Source organism: Polypterus senegalus, chromosome 1 (assembly GCF_016835505.1).
Source record: "Polypterus senegalus isolate Bchr_013 chromosome 1, ASM1683550v1, whole genome shotgun sequence".
Lineage (NCBI taxonomy): Eukaryota > Metazoa > Chordata > Cladistia > Polypteriformes > Polypteridae > Polypterus > Polypterus senegalus.
In genome coordinates this window covers 251,663,033-251,680,294 of record NC_053154.1, presented here as the reverse complement: position 1 = coordinate 251,680,294, position 17,262 = coordinate 251,663,033, and the positions used below count along the sequence as shown (strand labels likewise).

Genomic DNA, 17,262 nt, shown 5'->3' with positions numbered 1-17,262 from the left:
ACAAATCGGGGCTTCTACCCTGACCGGCCAGTCCATTACAGAGTAGATAAGCCCGGACCGAAAACGGGCAATTTAGAGTTGCCAGTTAACCTAATAGGCACGTCTGTGGAAACTGGGAAGAAAACCGAAGTACTTGGAGAAATATCCTAGTGATTTATTTTTAACCCATGAGGGCAGTCAAAGACGTCGATCTTTCGGGTTTAATGTTTTTAGCATATTTTTAAAAAGATATATGTAGATCACTAAGAATTCATGAAAGAGGGGATTTACATTTACCTGTAATTGTGAGCAATAAAGAAGCCCTATTATGAAAGTAATAGTTTTCCAGGTCCATTTCACTAGTCGAGTGTTGTAGGATCGAATCCCGCGCAATGGATTTTGTACATTTTCTCAACGTCTACGTGGGATTCTCTCTTGGTGCTCCGATTTTCCTCTTGCCTTTCCAAAGACAAGCAAGACTGGTAAATTAATTCGAAATTTTCCCTGCGTGGGCGACGGTGTATGCGTGAATGTTCTCTGCGAAGGCCGTGTGCCCTGATCGTGGCTGTTCATGCTTTGTGCCCTATGCTGCTTCCATTGATTCCCTCTCCTTGTGGATCTGAACTGGATTAAGCAGGACGCTGAGTGTGATGAGATGTCCATCCTAAATTAGAATCCCTTACACGTGATGTTCAACGGCATTCTAAATAATCATATCAACTGGTATACGAAAATTTAGTGGCATCTTACGCACTACTCTGTTTACTGAAAACAACACTGATATGTTCTAAATTAGCAGTAAAACCATTTTAAAAAATTGGAAATATGCACAATATAATTGCACTACAGGATAGTATTATAAAGCTTATTAATCCACCCATTTTCCGTCAGTGAAATTGAGCGTGGGGCTGTAGCGTAGGCAATGATTCGGCGTTCAAAATTCGAATCCTACAAACCGTCAAGTCCCGTTTATTTAGTATAGTGATAATTGCAGTCAACTTGAATAAATAAATTAAAAAGTATGGCATACAATGTGTATACTGTATGAATTTGCAAGTAGCATATATTGTGTGTTATTTTACAATATTTGTTCCTAGGATTGACTGTTTAGCAACAATAGGACGTGTGGTCAGATGCCATTCATAGGAAGTGAAGGCCAACGGCACTGTACCATCTAGCAGATGGAATGAGTGAGAAAATCGGATTTACAATGGCTGAGGTTTCTAATTGTATCGTTGTCCTCTCTGATGGAGCGAGTGTTGTAGATGGTACGACGAAAGGGCGGCAGGTTGTAATATTCTGTGTCGCCCTCACCACCCTATGCTGAACTTTACATTCTGTAGCCGAGCAGGTGCCGCCAGGATGTGCCAGTAAGGCCCACTGTGCACAGAGAGTTCAGGAAAAACAGCTGACTTCAGGCGTCTGGTGAGCCTTTTGGCAAGAGCTGAAATGTGTAGAGCCCAGTTCATCAGTGACTGAGAAATGTAAAGCTGCTCTTTAAAAAGCATCCCCTCCGATGCAGATGGATGTGGGGTCTGCGTTTTTAAGTCTATTATAAGTTCCTTGGATTTGTAATATTAAGAGTGAGATTATGTCCTGGAACCACTGTCGGCATTTTCTGTAAGCTGTCTCATCACTGCTAATAAAGTTCTCCCCATGCGGACGTGAGGTTTTCCCCGAATATTCCGGTTTTCCCCGTTACTATAACGGGCGATTCCGTCTTAACCATACGTGAGCCTGAGAGCTCGAGTTCGTGGTCCTTTAATGGACTGGAGTTCCGTTTAGGGTTGTTCCTTGCTTTGCGTCATACACCTCCCAAAATTACAAATTAGATTAAAAATGTTTAAAAAAAAATATATGATTAGACAAATTCATCTAAGATGTGGGAGGAAATTGCAGTAGCAGTTGAAATCCATGCCAACAACGGACTGAATGTGGAATCTCCACTGAGACAGAATTCTGGAAACATTTAACTACAGTTATTTGTAATGAATTCAAAATAGTATGTATGTATAGCTGCAGTCGTATTCCTTACAGCTTCAGATAACAGATAGCGGAAATTGGCTGTTTGCAGTCTGAACACACTCCCACGATCCACGTGGGCTGCGATTTAATATCCAAGACATGTCAAGTGAGTTGACACTTTGTGCTGTCAAGTGAAGGTGCCTCCTACCATTTCGAGGGCTGGTTTTCTCTGTGCTGTTGGTTCCATGCCACTCGCCTTTTTGCGCCGGTTTGGCAAATCATTGAAAAAGGCTGCGCGTATCTTATTTGGACAAAGTGATTTTATTCATTAGTGTTTGCTGCCCCCCAGTGGTATCGCTAAACAGTATCGTTGAACTTGGACTGAAACTGTACAGACGTTTGTTCCATATGCTGAAGACAACGTTTTGGAGTTTATGTCATTCTGATCTTCAGATATTACCGACACATTATCTTCATTTCTGAGAAACTGTTATATTTTCGTTGTAAATACTCATACAGCAGTGATGGGTTTTTCTTGGATTTCTACAGTAATATATAAATAGATGGTGTTTGGGGCGGCACGGTGGCGCAGTGGTAGCGCTGCTGCCTCGCAGTTAGGAGACCCGGGTTCGCTTCCCGGGTCCTCCTGCGTGGAGTTTGCATGTTCTCCCCGTGTCTGCGTGGGTTTCCTCCGGGCGCTCCGGTTTCCTCCCACAATCCAAAGACATGCAGGTTAGGTGGATTGGCGATTCTAAATTGGCCCTGGTGTGTGCTTGGTGTGTGGGTGTGTTTGTGTGTGTCCTGCGGTGGGTTGGCACCCTGCCCAGGATTGGTTCCTGCCTTGTGCCCTGTGTTGGCTGGGATTGGCTCCGGCAGACCCCGTGACCCTGTATTCGGATTCGGCGGGTTGGACGATGGATGGATGGTGTTTGTGTTTTTTGTGATTCCACAGGTTTACAACACTATTTCACACCACTTTAAGATTTCTTTACATCTCTCCTACGCTGACTTTTCAATAATAAAACGTGTTTATTGCAAACCACTGAAATATAATTTCTTTATAGCTCTTATTAAGAAGTTTTTTTGTTATTCTCGGTTTGTCAGACTTACCTACTTAAGAAGTAATGAGAGTGACTTCCATACTAAAGTGGCCAGGATGTGTAATATCTCCCTACTACTAGATTTTTAATTATAAGCGGACAGTGACTTAGAGTAACATTAACGATTAATAATGATACAAACGTTCAAACTCAAACTTAACCAAATCAGTGTTACTACATTACCCAGAGAATGCAATTGCCCTTGTTTTCACTTTATATATCTTATATATAAACATCTACGCATGGAAATGTGTGTGTCTGGCTGGCTCCGAAGTGAGAGGTGAAGTCGGGGTAAAGGTTCCACTTCTGAGAAACCAGAAACTCGCTTAGCCGCTAATACACAAGCGATGCAAGCACATCGGCAAAACGAAACTTTGTAGGAAAGAGATGCCCAGAGTAGTTCCTTTTAGTTACCTGACATTTCTACATTTCAATTTTTTTCTGACGATTTCAATAGTTTCTAGGGCCCCTGGCTTTTTACAGCACAACATATACTGTGTGTGTGTGTATATATATATATATATATATATATATATATATATATGTGTGTGTGTGTGTGTGTGTGTGTGTATGTTTGTGTAGTGTGTGCATTGTCTCACAATACTAAACCCAAAACTGAAAAGCCATTTAAATTTAAATGAAAAAAATTCTTAGCTGTGAAAGATGATTACATTTTTCTCTGTCTTTCAACACAAGACTTAGCCTTCCAGTTAACGGAGCAGTCAGACTTGTCTTCATAATGGACATTCAGTAGAAGAATAAGAACGAGACCAAAAAGAAGAACAAGAAATAGCATTGCCTCAAGGTATGGAAAGTAAGTGCATTGTCCCTTCTTATGGTTCAGGTCTGTCAACATGTAACATTCTAAATTTGAAAAGATTAACTCAAAAAACAAAACAAAAAAAAAAAACAATGTCTGAGAAGTGTTCAGTTTAGCTTTTCTCCATTGATGCTGAAGCCTTTGTGAGTTTGCAAGAGGAGGCACCAACTAATGCAGTAAGACATGCGACAGAAGCTGAAAGGGCATTGGTCTATTACGGTGTTTCATCCTTCATCATCCCTGTATGCTGGTACAGGATATGGTCATAGCTGATTTTTGTCTGATTGTCCTATCAAGTACTGTAGATGATCCTGTATGTGACACAGAGATGATCATCTGTGGACATGAAGCACTATCTTATCTCAAATGCACCTTTCCAATGACACAGGAGTTTTTTAAGTTGCTGTAGCTGGGTAATTTATGCAAACAAGATATCCTAGTTGATGAGAAATAATTTTCATGTTTGTCCAAGTTTTGTTTCTGCTTCTTGCAACCAAAGTTATATGTGATCGACAGAATTTAAGTCCAAATTATTCTCAATTTGTAAAGACCAAGAAAATTACACAATGAATTCTCAAATTCAAGTGTCTGAAATGTGGTTTTTGCCCAGAAGTGCTGGGCTCGATTTCTGTGATAGACTGAGGGGCTTACCAATACTGGAGGATTCTGGAGTTGAAGCTCTGCTTTACTGAACGAAGAGAGGCTAGTTGAACTGAGTTGGGCATGTAGTTAGGATGTCTACAGTCCACTAAGATATGCATGATCCCTTAAGATGTGCACATAGCAAAGCCTACTGGGCAAAGACCTGGATCAGACCCCAGACATGGTGGAGAAGTTATAACATCAGGGAACTCCCCCAGAAAAGTCTGGGGGAATTTGTCTTGCTTGGATAGAGAGGCCTGATCTGTTATCAGGATAAGCAGACCAAAAATAACCAAACTACGGTGGGCTGGTGCCCTGCCCGGGATTTGATCCTGCCTTGCACCCTGTGCTGGCTGAGATTGGCTCCAGCAGACCCCCGTGACCCTGTGTTAGGATATAGCGGGTTGGAAAATGAATGAATGAATACAAATAACCAAGTGAAAATAAATATAAGTTCACCAGAAGACTTCTAAAATTTTTGAATACATAATTATGAACTTTATAAATTTAGAATAACACATTCTCTCTGCTGCGGTGGGCTGGCGCCCTGCCCAGGGTTTGTTTTCTGCCTTGCGCCCTGTGTTGGCTGGGATTGGCTCCAGCAGACCCCCGTGACCCTGTAATTAAGATATAGCGGGTTGGATAATGGATGGACATTCTCTCTGAAATACACTCTTACATAACTAATAATATTTACATCAACCGGAATTTAAGGGCGGGTCGGACGGTCTGCTCCCACAAACCCAAGCGGCCACAATATGTTACTGAAATAAAACTCCAATAAAGGGTTATTTTTGCAATCAGATATTTTTTAGAGCGAAAAATATTATAATTATGCTAATAATTAACGAATACGGTAATTTAACGTCACTTACCTTTAAAACAGTGAAAAAATCTGTACTACACAAATTACTGTGCTACATAAGAGCTCTTTATATGTATTCAGAAAGTATTATTTAAAGGTAAATGTAGATTTCCTAATACGTTTTGGCTTCCAAATAGCAAATATACCGATCAATGCATGCCTTTGTATAGTAAGTACTATGAATTTATAATGACTGTCTTAATAATTACAATAAAAAAATTCAAGTGTCCCATCAGTTCTTTTCGTAACTCTGACCCTGCCCTATAAGCGAGCAATGAAAATTGGTTGCGCATGTGCAAAACGAAAGCCTGCTTTTCCGGAGTTACACAACAGAGTGGAGCTGCAAACCACATTTTCAAGATGACAGTAGTGGCTTTAGTGCAAGGGGCAACCAGGGGCATTGGGCTGCAGTTTTGCAAACATCTCTTGGAAAAGCAAAGTACAATCGCAGTAGTCGCAACTTGCCGCGATCCTGAGCACGCCCACCGGTTACACAACTTGGCGGAGGTCTACCCCGGCAGGATTTCAGTCGTTAAAATCGATGTAACTAAGGAAAAAGACATTAAAGATGCCGCCGAAAAAGTTAAAGATAAATTTGGGAGTTTGGATCTTTTGATTAATTGTGCTGCAATACTACATCCTTCAAGGAAAGGAGAAACCAGCCTCCGAGATTTAACTTCCGAGGTATGACGATAAGCAGTGTACGAATTTGTAATAAGATCTTGCAGTTTAACACTTCAACTAGTATTACTTACAATGATAAGTGTTTTAAGCTATGCTCTGAATATTTCCTGTGTGAGAAATTTAACGAGTGTTGTAGTTATTTAATATTGAACCGCTACTCAATCGTACGCCACTGTGTGTCCCTGAGGCGCTTCCTGGCCAGCACTTTCTCATTTCATTTGTTTTGCCTCTCACGCAACCTTACATTTCAAAACACGACTCTAATACTTTAGAAGATATTTGACTCTCAAATACACTGCAGCCTTTAAAGAAAGCACACATCAGGGTATGTAGAATACATCTCTACGATACACCTCTAGGAATGCCGGTGCTAGCGATTAGTGGCACGGTGAGCCACTACCTCTTGGGAGCATTAGATGCAATCTGTATTTGCTGTAGTTATCCGGGTACCAGGGTTTGATTAAATCAGATCATTTTTTACTACTCTTACTAATACTTGCGCTGTCTCGTTATAACATTTTGACCCCAAAATTTTGGTTAAGAATTATTCAGAAAGTTTTACTACACTGCCTTAATATATGTTTGCTAGCCCTTGCAAATTTTAGGTGCAAACACATTAGTGTGAAGGGGGTCTATTTAATTTATTGTCAATCACACACGTTTGGCCAATTCCATCATTTTCACAAGTACTTAATTGCAACATTATAACTAATAAAACAATTAACATTTGCATCAATCTAAATATATTTTAATTTTAAATTAAAGTATAATGCAAGGTTAATTTAGTTACATTTTTTTAATCTGTTTTTATTTCGTTACTGTTTCCTCCTGTCATTTAATTTTAACTCCAGTTTTATGAATTATTTTGCATTACTTTTTTAGTTTTTATTTTATTGATTAATCATTTGAGTGAATCGTTTCAGTTCAGATGTCATTTACCTTAAAAATAGCTGTTCAATGAAGATTAGAAATTAGAAATCAGTGTCTACATAGTAAAAAGATTGTAGAAACATGCAGATACAGTAATATCATAAAAGGTGTTATATGATTAAATGCTCCAGCCATCGATACAGATAGTCATCTTGTAAGCATTTTATAAAATGTGTCTTACTCATGTCGTTCCTCTGTACAAGGAGCAGGCAAGTTTAGTTAGGCAACAAATGAATTTTAAACTCTGGATCACATACTTCATAGCACTTAATGAAGGCAGGTAATTCACACAAACTCCTAAAGCTGATGTCACATTACATGATTTCTAGTCTGTTGGTTGGGGGTGCCAGACTTGATGAGTCCAGTTGCAGATTTCATGCCCAGAAATTGCAGGGTTTGTCAAATTAGTCAGCTGCCTAACAACTTTCCAGGACAGTTTCATGCTTCCAAACTTTCACAAGTTCACTCCTTTTTTGACAGCCAGTAATGTCCCATTCCCTTACAAGTGTTTTACAGGAACAGTGAGCTCAACTGCAGTCTCAACCCTTTTTTTCTTTTTTTCTGTTCTGTCATGGTGTATAAAACTTGCAGTGTCAGACACCATGTCTTCTTTTTGTCAGGTCCAAAACACCAATGCTCCTTATTCCTTGTTCGCTGCATTATATTTGTTGTAATTTCTGGTGTCTAAACATAGACACAAGCCTACACCAACAACTAAAGACAAAATTAAACCTGTTTGATTTTGTCAGGGCGAGTCGCAGACTGGTTAGACTTGGTCACAGTATATATCAAATTACACAACTGTAGATCACTTGAGCAATCTAAGACTCCCTCCAACTCTCTTTCGTTATACAGATGAAGTCTGTGACTAACAAATCACTGGAAGAATTGTTTTAAGGCTATGTCATGTTTTACAACTTTTCCAGCAATTTGCAGTCACAGACTTCATTTGTATAATCTTAGAGAGTCAGGGTTCGTTGTGGCATTGCCTTGTGACCTCTAGCTGTGTAGTGTGACATACCTAGTGATTCGGTCAAATATATTGCTATAGAGCTTTAAAAGCTAAGGTATGAGTTGCTACTTTACTATACACACATGCACAATAATCAGATATTCCAGCCAGACTTTAATCATGCAGTGTTTAATTTATAAACGTAATTTAGAGATTTAGAGATCTCTATATTGACAATATGTATACATCTTTTAAAGTCATCTCAAATATAATCTTCTTGGAACACATTACTTCTACTACAGTATATACAAATTAGAAACATTGTTTAAACCAATCTGTCCAGCTTTTCAAATCCTCCATTAATATCTATTGTTGAAATTGTACTGTCCAATAACAATGAAGAAATAGGCAGCATTTGCAGGCACAGAAAGTGCACCCTTAGATAATCTAAGGCAACACTGAGAATAGGACCTTTCAAATAAAATTACTAACATGATATAGAATTCAGTTACTAGCAAGATACAGTATTCAACAATGTATGCAAAGTACTGACAAATTCAGTGAAAAATTCTAATAACCTAAGACTATCACAGACAATAACTGAATCACAAATTATGTTATCAGGCATCTGCTTCAATAGGTCACGTTTTGGGAATGGCCTGCAAATCTCTAGTATTAGCTTGTCTTCCAGGCAGAGCCTAGTGTTAGGTTTTCCTGAGTTTGATTCTGTTTTGTTCCCTTGTACTTTGCTTTTGATTTTGCCTCTTTTGTTTTGTTCCTGGCTTGTTCTCTCTGCTCATTGATCTTCTCCCATTTCTATTTTCATATTCACATTATAGCACCTTAGAAATGTCCTTAACCATAAAACTGTTTTAAATTTCAACCAACCAACCATTTTCCAACCTGCTGAATCCGAACACAGGGTCACGGGGGTCTGCTGGAGTCAATCCCAGCCAACACAGGGCACAACGCAGGAACCAATCCTGGGCAGGGTGCCAACCCACCACTGGACACACACACCAAGCACACACTAGGGCCAATTTAGAATCACCAATCCACCTAACCTGCATGTCTTTGGACTGTGGGAGGAAACCCACACATACACGGGGAGAACATGCAAACTCCATGCAGGGAGGACCCGGGAAGCGAACCCAGGTCTACTAACTGCGAGGCAGCAGCACTACCACTGCGCCACTGTGCCGCCGTTTTAAATTTCAATTAATTTTAATTTATTTGCTTAATCTGTGCTGGTACAGTGGTTAGTGTAGATGCCTTACAGCTCCAAGAAGCTGGGTTCAAATTCTGATTCTGATCATTGTGTGTGTGGAGTTTGAACGTTCTCCTTGTGTTTGCAAGCAGCTTTTCTCTGGATACTTTAGCTTTTCTCTCACATCCCACATATATTCCACTGCACATTACCTTAGTGTTATTGTTTACACACTAGAATCAACTTTGCTCCATCCAGGGTTGGTCCATACCTTGCACCTACCTTATGCTGTTGGGATAGGTTCTCATATCTGCAACACTGAATTGAACAAAACTGGTAAAAGTGATAGGTAAGGGTAAATGTCTTAATATGGATGTTGAGAAGTTATGTTTTTGGTTTGTTTATTTATTTTTGGTGGTAGAAGATCAATTAATGATTTGAACCTGTTTCATTCTGACAAAATAATTATATTATCAATACCATCAGCATAAGTAATAATTGTTTTTAGCATGTAATGGTTGGATTCTGAGCTTTTTTAGTTCAGGAAAATATTTCAGATTTAAGCAGGAACATGGTTTGCTAAGACTGAACATTTATACAAACATATTAATTCTAAAATAACCCATAAAGAGTATTTTAAAATAATTTATAGTGCAAACTGTTAAAAAGTTGCTAAATTCAATAGTGAGTAATGAATTTAGCCAAGAATATCTCTATATAGAGTTTTTAGAATCACATACATTCTCTTACAGTAACTTATTTAGTAAAAATCAGTCTATGTTAGTATTCTTGATTATGCTGTAAATTGTGAATTTGTGGCATCATCTAAACAAATCAATGTTACTAAGCCAGGATTCAATTTGTAAACGGAGGCCAATCTCTTTATATTTACTATAATTTTATTATCTTTGTCGCATGGTAGTGCAGGGAGTTCATTATCCTGGTTTTCCTCCTGTCTCTCCAAAGATGTGCTTATCAGATTCCATCCCCTTTCCACCTTTTTTCTCCTGATCCCATAAAAATTCCATCCACTCCACACACTGCTCACAACTTTTAAATGTAGTCCCATGATGCAAAACATTGAGTCGGGTCTTACGGATTCAATGGCTTTTGGTAGGAATGCAGACCTTTAGTGTCCTGGTTAGGACTGGTTCCTCCTTTGTGCCCAGTGTTGTCTGAATTGGCTCTGGCTCACCACAACCCTGAACTGAGTTACATGGGAATGAGAATGTATGTTATAATTTCATTAATATGGGCAATATCATTTTGTGACATACAGATATTTAATAAGCAGCATTTAAAATGCTACTCTATAATATACAGAAAATTGTTTGATATTTATAGTTTTTATATATAGCAAATTACTAAAGCAGACACCACTGTTGGATGCCTGCATCTTAGTTAAATGTCTACTGTAATTATGAGCCCCAGCAATTTGTGGGCAGGAAAGTTTGTGGCCTTATTTTAAGACACAAAATAAGGACATAAAATTTTTGGGATCCTTCCCCCAGTTAGAAGGGGTACTTATCTCTCTAGACTGTTTCCAAAGTTATGTCTAAATTGTTATACTTTTAGATGCAGCTCACATTACTAACCAGCAATTAAGTAAATATGTCAGCTCATTAATTGTCTAGTTTTGTACACATTTATACATTATTCCTCCTTAATACGCCATATTGCTGAAAACAAATGTCATGAGTGCAGACATTTGGCAACAAGGTAGGAAGTCCAGTTTTTCTTCCACATTAGATACTTACCTCAATGTCAACAATGCACTGGGTTCAGTATTGTTTTAATCCAACTTAGGGTTGTGAAATGTCCATCCATTATCCAACCTGCTATTTCCTAACTACAAGGTCACAGGGATCTGCTGGAGCCAATCCCAGCCAACACAGAGTGCAAGGCAGGAAACAAACCCCGGGCAGGGCGCCAGCCCACCACAGGGGTTGTGAAATGTGCAGCTCTTATTTGTAACATCTAATCAGTTTCCTGTTTTTACTTTTGTAATGTTTTATCTTCTAGGGTCTTGTTTCAACTCTTGCTACAAACACTATAGGACCTTTGATGATGGCGAAGTACTTCAGCCCCTTGCTGATGAAGGGAAGGGGAAAATTTGGAGTGCAATTGACTGATAATTCTAAGCAACACTGTGCTATTCTTGTAAACATGTCCGCAAAAGTTGGATCTATTGGAGACAATGGTAAGATAAATTGAATCAGTAATTGTAAAGTAAATTGCAAAAGTATTTCAGGAAAAGAACATATAAAATATTAAGGAAAATGGTTAAATACACGTAACATAAGTAACTATCATTTAACTGCATATACATACGCTAGGTGTTTATCAGATACAGTGCTCCTACACTTGTATGTAATATCAAGCCAGTCTTGTATAATAGTTAAAATAATCAAAACTTAACAAGTGTTGGAAATACAACACAGGAATTCTGGCCCATGTCAACTCCAGATTGTCATGTAGTTGTTGTTGATTAGTAGTTGATGAATTGCTATTCTGAATACTTTGTTCCATCTCATTACAATCATGCTCTATTGGACTGAGATCCACTAACTGGAAAGACAACCACATAACAACTAGCCTCCAAAATATAAGTTTGGCTGGTTTTACGGCCAAGCAAGTGCTTGGGCACAGTTCAGACTTGGACATATGTAACTGTACTTACCATACACATGTTAACCTTCTCACACAGAAATCCCCATTGGACAATAAAAAAAAACAAGTGCAGTTAATAAGGAAAAGTGATTATCGAGAAACATATATTGTTATAAATGTGAAAAAAATACAAGCAACCTCTTCCTGTTTCCCCAGGATGACATAGACATATAAACAGCACCAAGAAAAATACCAAATATCTGTACTCCTTTGTCCAGGCTATAATATTTCATTACTTACAAAATGATTAACAAACAGCATGATAGACAAAAAGTCCAATGTAAAGCACAGTTACTATAGAAGATGAAAAGCCGTTGCATCCTTAAAATTTAAAATTAAGACAAATGAACCAGTAAAAATTGAATTATTCCAAAAAGAAAAAAGACTCAACCAGTAACTTCTAATAAGCAAACAGACAGCCATGCAGAATGTAACAAAAAATGTCTAGACACTTTATTTCCATGTGCTAACCAAAAGAGATGTGTTGACGGATTTTTCATTTTATAGTTGATAATAGTGGTGTCTGAATTACAGAGATGAGCAATGAAGTTAGTTCTTATTGTCTTCCCTTAATAAAATAAGCATTTTTTTTTTAAATTATGTAACCTGTGACAGGATGATATGAACAGCAGAAAATCACACCTCAGATAGAAGTAAATTCTACATTTGTTCATGTCCTTATAAACACTGTAGGAACATTTTTTTGAGGTGTGTTTTTTGTTTTCTTTTTTTTGTACATGAAAAAAGGTCGACACATGAAACACTTAACTATCAGAATAAACACATTTAACATTATGTATTGCCCTGTTACAACTGTATTTAAATTATTTTACTGCTTTATTTATAAAATAATGCATTTTGCACTTGCATTCAATGCTGGCATAATGAAAAACAACTGATTTTCAAATTATCCTTGGATATTTTGTATTATTTATATGTTGCCATTATGGCAGGAGGCTGGGGGGGTAGACCCAGCAGGGACGCCAGGAATGACTGGGAGGCGGTTTATACGTTCCCCGGGCCACGAGGGGGCAACCGCCCTGAATAAGGATGGGACCACGGGGACGGAGCCAGGAGGCTCAAACCCATTGGGGCCTGTGGCCGCCGCCATGGGGCGCCCCAAGCGTTGTGGAACCTGGGAAACCTGCACTTCCACCACACCAGGGATGCCCGGAATGCTTCCGTGTGCTAGTGCGGCACTTCCGCCACACCAGGAAATGCCGCCGGAAGGGCATCAGCAAACACCTGGAGCACATCTGGGTGAATATAAAGGCTGCATTCCTACAGTCAAAGAGCTAGAGTCGGAAGCTGGAGGTGGATGGAGCTCCAGGGACAGGAGGAAGGAAGGCAGCCCACGGATAGTTAAAGGCCCGAGTATGGGTGTTTGATGCGGGAAGCACTGTGAGTGTGCGGGACTTGTGTTTGTAGACACTTGTAAGAATAAAATCGTGTGTTTTATGAACTGTCGGTGTCCTTTGGTTGTGTCCGGGCTGAACATCTCACACCATACTAATGTCTATGTCCTAATTTGTGCCATGAAAACACCCTGTACTACTATACTGCCACCATCAGCATTGCAGGGCATATACATGTACAGTATATACTATATTTATCTTTTACTATATCATGGTATTTTCATCAGGATGAATCCAAGGCCAGTCCTTATTTTGTAAACCCCCATTTGCTTTTCCCCATGTAACTGCGCCATACAAAAATGAAACTTTGTTGATATGTGCTGCACATATGGTGAGATGTACATTCAGTTATGCCTTTTTTGGAACCACTTTTGTGCTATTAGTTCTCTGAGTGAGCACCTTATTGTTAATTGCGCATGATGTATCCTAATTTAAATTGTATTGTCTGCTCATATAATGCTGTCAGTAATCTACTAGTAAGTTGAAGGTAAGGAACAGGCATACCAAAAACAAAATGGTTACTCAGGTTCTTTTTAGACATTATCATGTCTGCATAGTGATGCACCAGAATGAAAATTTTTGGCTAAAACCAAATTTCAGAAAACACTATGGCAAATGCTGAACACCTTTTTAAATTGTTTGCTTCTCCCTTTCTTTGTCTGTTGGTTTTTGTTTTCTTAAAAGCATCAGTAAGTCACTACTATTTCTCTTTAGAAGTAATGCAACACTATCTTCTAAAGATGGTGTCTACACCTCTAAATACAGTGTGATGTGTTGTGGTCATTTTGTGTAGAACAGGACACACGCTTTGAATGATCCATAAAAGTACAAGAGAGAAACAGAAACAGCATCACACATTTGATCAAAAAATACAACAAACAACATCACACATTTGGACAAATACTGAATGTTCCATGATTTTCTATTTTTGGCCAAATATTTTCAATGGCTAAAAATGCAGCGCATCCCTAGTCTTCAGTTTTAATTATGCTATTTGTAAATGTATACTGTATTACTAGCTTTGTTACCTGTCAAAAATGGTCACAATCAGGAATTGAGCTTCTTATCCCTTCTCAGTATACTTGTGTGTGTCAATTTATCTTGCCTGGTACTTTCTGTCTGGATTCTGTAAAAGCAAAATATGGCTAATACTAGACATAAAGGAGAAACAGCAGCAAATAAACTGCCTCTTCTGTATATTTTAAGAATTTTAAGAATGCCAAACTGAAACTATTCAATACTTAATTAAAAACTTAATGCCAAGTTGACATTCTGCCAGGTGGCCCATAAATAAGTTCTCAAACTTAATCCCTTCAGTTGGGTTCACATTGGGCAGGAGTCTATTTAGGCAGTCTTGAATATAAGGCTAGGACTAACTGTGGATGGGGTGCATCGCAGGACCCACTCTTGAGCAATTACAATCACACTATAAAGAATTGTTTAACATAACATGCAAGTTTTTTGGGATGTGGGAGGAGAACTTGAGTAGATTGTATATAGTTCATGCAATCTGTGACTTGGCTCAGGATTCGAACCTAGGATGATGGATTCATAATTAATCACTGAACTACCATGCCAACCTTGTGAGTAGTAAAAATCTGTCAAATGAAAAGGGGTTGCCTTATATTGCTCACGATTCCAATATACTGTAGCTAAAAGTACTAAAAATGACTGTGAATGGCTTGCACTAATAAAGCAAAACTTTGCAAAACTCTGTTTAAGGCATGTTCAAAGTAACTAGAGATATTGTTAATAACATCGACAATAATATCTCATACCATTTACTCATTGAGATGATCAAAAACATAAATAAAAATGACTCTGTATCAGTTAGTTACCAACAGACTATCTTAGTGAGATGTGCAATAATTACTTTACAATTTTTTACATAATGTTTGGATATCTGATTAACTATTTGTTTTGTCTCTAGGTTTAGGTGGATGGTACAGCTATCGCATGTCAAAGGCAGCACTGAATATGGCAACCAAAAATCTAAGTATTGAAATGGGCAGAGGAAGAGCTAAGGTTGTATGTGTGTCCTTGCATCCTGGCACAGTGGAAACTGATCTCTCTATGCCTTATCACCAAAATGTTCCCAAAGAAAAACTTTTCAGTGCTGCATATTCAGTTCAGTGCCTAATGAATGTTATTGATGGCCTCAGTTTACATAAAACTGGAAAGTTTTTAGCTTGGGATGGATCAGAACTCACTTGGTAAAGAAATACACAAAATATACATTGTCCAATATTAATTATATTGTTTACTTTGTTTCTCTCATTTGTTATCCATTCCTATGTATATGAAATAAACCACACATATTAGAAATGTGATGTTTTTTGTTTAATAAAAAAAAATCCAAAACAACTTAACATCCATCCATCATCTAACCCACTATATCCTAACTACAGGGTCACGGGGGTCTGCTGGAGCCAATCCCAGCCAATACAGGGCGCAAGGCAGGAAACAAACCCCAAGCACACACTAGGGACAATTTAGAATCGCCAATGCACCTAACCTGCATGTCTTTGGACTGTGGGAGGAAACTGGAGTACCTGGAGGAAACCCAAGCATGGGGAGAACATGCAAACTCCACGCAGGGAGGACCCAGGAAGCGAACCTGGGTCTCCTAACTGTGAGGCAGCTGCGCTACAACTTAACATGTCAAATGAATTTGTATTTGTTGGTTGACAGCATCTAATTCTTGTTGGTTGTTTATATATATATATATTGTGATGCCTGGGTGTGTACAGCCGCCCCAACCTCGACACAGACACTCAGGACACTAATTCTACTCCACACAGTACACAATTTATTTATACAGTTGTCTTCCACAGCACACAAAGCAAGTACAATCTTTTCACCATCATCTTCAGTCCTCCCTACAGGCTTTGTCCTCTTTCTCCTGACTCTGGCCGATGACATCTGGCGACTAGCTCCTTTTTATAGGGAACCTGGAAGGACTTTAGGTGCCCAACGAGCTTCTTCAGGCAGCACTTCCAGAAGTGGGAAGTGGTACCAAATAGGGCCCTGAAAACATCCATGCACCCCTGGTGGTGGCCACGGGTCCCAACAGGGTTGAGCTTCTGGAAACCAATGGGGCTGCCCTCTGTCGGTCCAGGGGAGAAACTGAACTGGAAATACTTTTTGCCCCAGTCCTTCCATAGTCATGGTGTCCCAGCCATGTAAGGCTCTTGCCATCCACATATATCCATATATATATATGTAGTATAAACTAAATACAGTGTTCCTATATTTCATTAAACTGAAATGAACCAGCATTCCTTTCAAGATTTGACCACACAGTATTTGAAATGTTTTCTATAGATCATAAAATTAAAAGTGAGTTAGGCATAGTAAATTGCCATTGCCCACAAATTGTGCCTGATATTTGGGACAATTGTGTCATGTCAGTGACCGTTTTGTTGCATTCTACAAAAGTGTATTAAAATGCAGTGACTCAATCAATTATTTTTGATAAAAAAACAAGATGAATAGCATTTGAGTAGATAATTAAAAAAAAAAGTTTGCGCTGCATGCCTTTGGTTTTGGCTATGACTTCTGCTTCTTTCTGACATTGTACATGCTGACAGTGGAGATGTGGATGGCAACTTTGCCTCTTTCAGAGTGTCTGCATATAATGCATATTCAAGCATGCCCACTTGGACTTATAATTTAACTCCACGTGTATTAAGGATGTGGAAGGAAAACCCACAAAGACAAAGGCAGAACACAGAAACTACATACAGAGAGTGACTGGATGTGGAATTTATATCCAGGATACTCTGTCCAGGAGGTAACAGTGTTAAAACTATATTATACCACCCCACCACTGTGGTGCCATTAGCATTTTTTATTTTTAATGGCTATTAAATGATTGGAATAAAAAGGTTTATTTTAGTATACTGTGCACACACATCAATAAAATTAAAAAACTTTACACACATACTCCCAAATGCATGGTAGGCATGAGTCTGTCTATTTTAGGTTACCGTTTGTCACAGTCCTACTTTAAGAATGTATTAGCATTTCTGAC

The 17,262-nt window shown here is 38.7% G+C and overlaps 1 protein-coding gene across 1 annotated transcript; it reads left to right on the top strand.

Moving 5' to 3' along the window:
• The first annotated feature begins 5,654 nt into the window (after window positions 1–5,654).
• Window positions 5,655–15,556, top strand: zgc:65997 (uncharacterized protein LOC794398 homolog). The gene is made up of 3 exons (XM_039771851.1): window positions 5,655–6,055; window positions 11,167–11,344; window positions 15,160–15,556. Exons 1-3 carry the CDS (start codon window positions 5,663–5,665, stop codon window positions 15,444–15,446), a joined length of 858 nt encoding a protein of 285 aa, XP_039627785.1. The 5' UTR covers window positions 5,655–5,662; the 3' UTR covers window positions 15,447–15,556.
• Window positions 15,557–17,262: the final 1,706 nt, after the last annotated feature.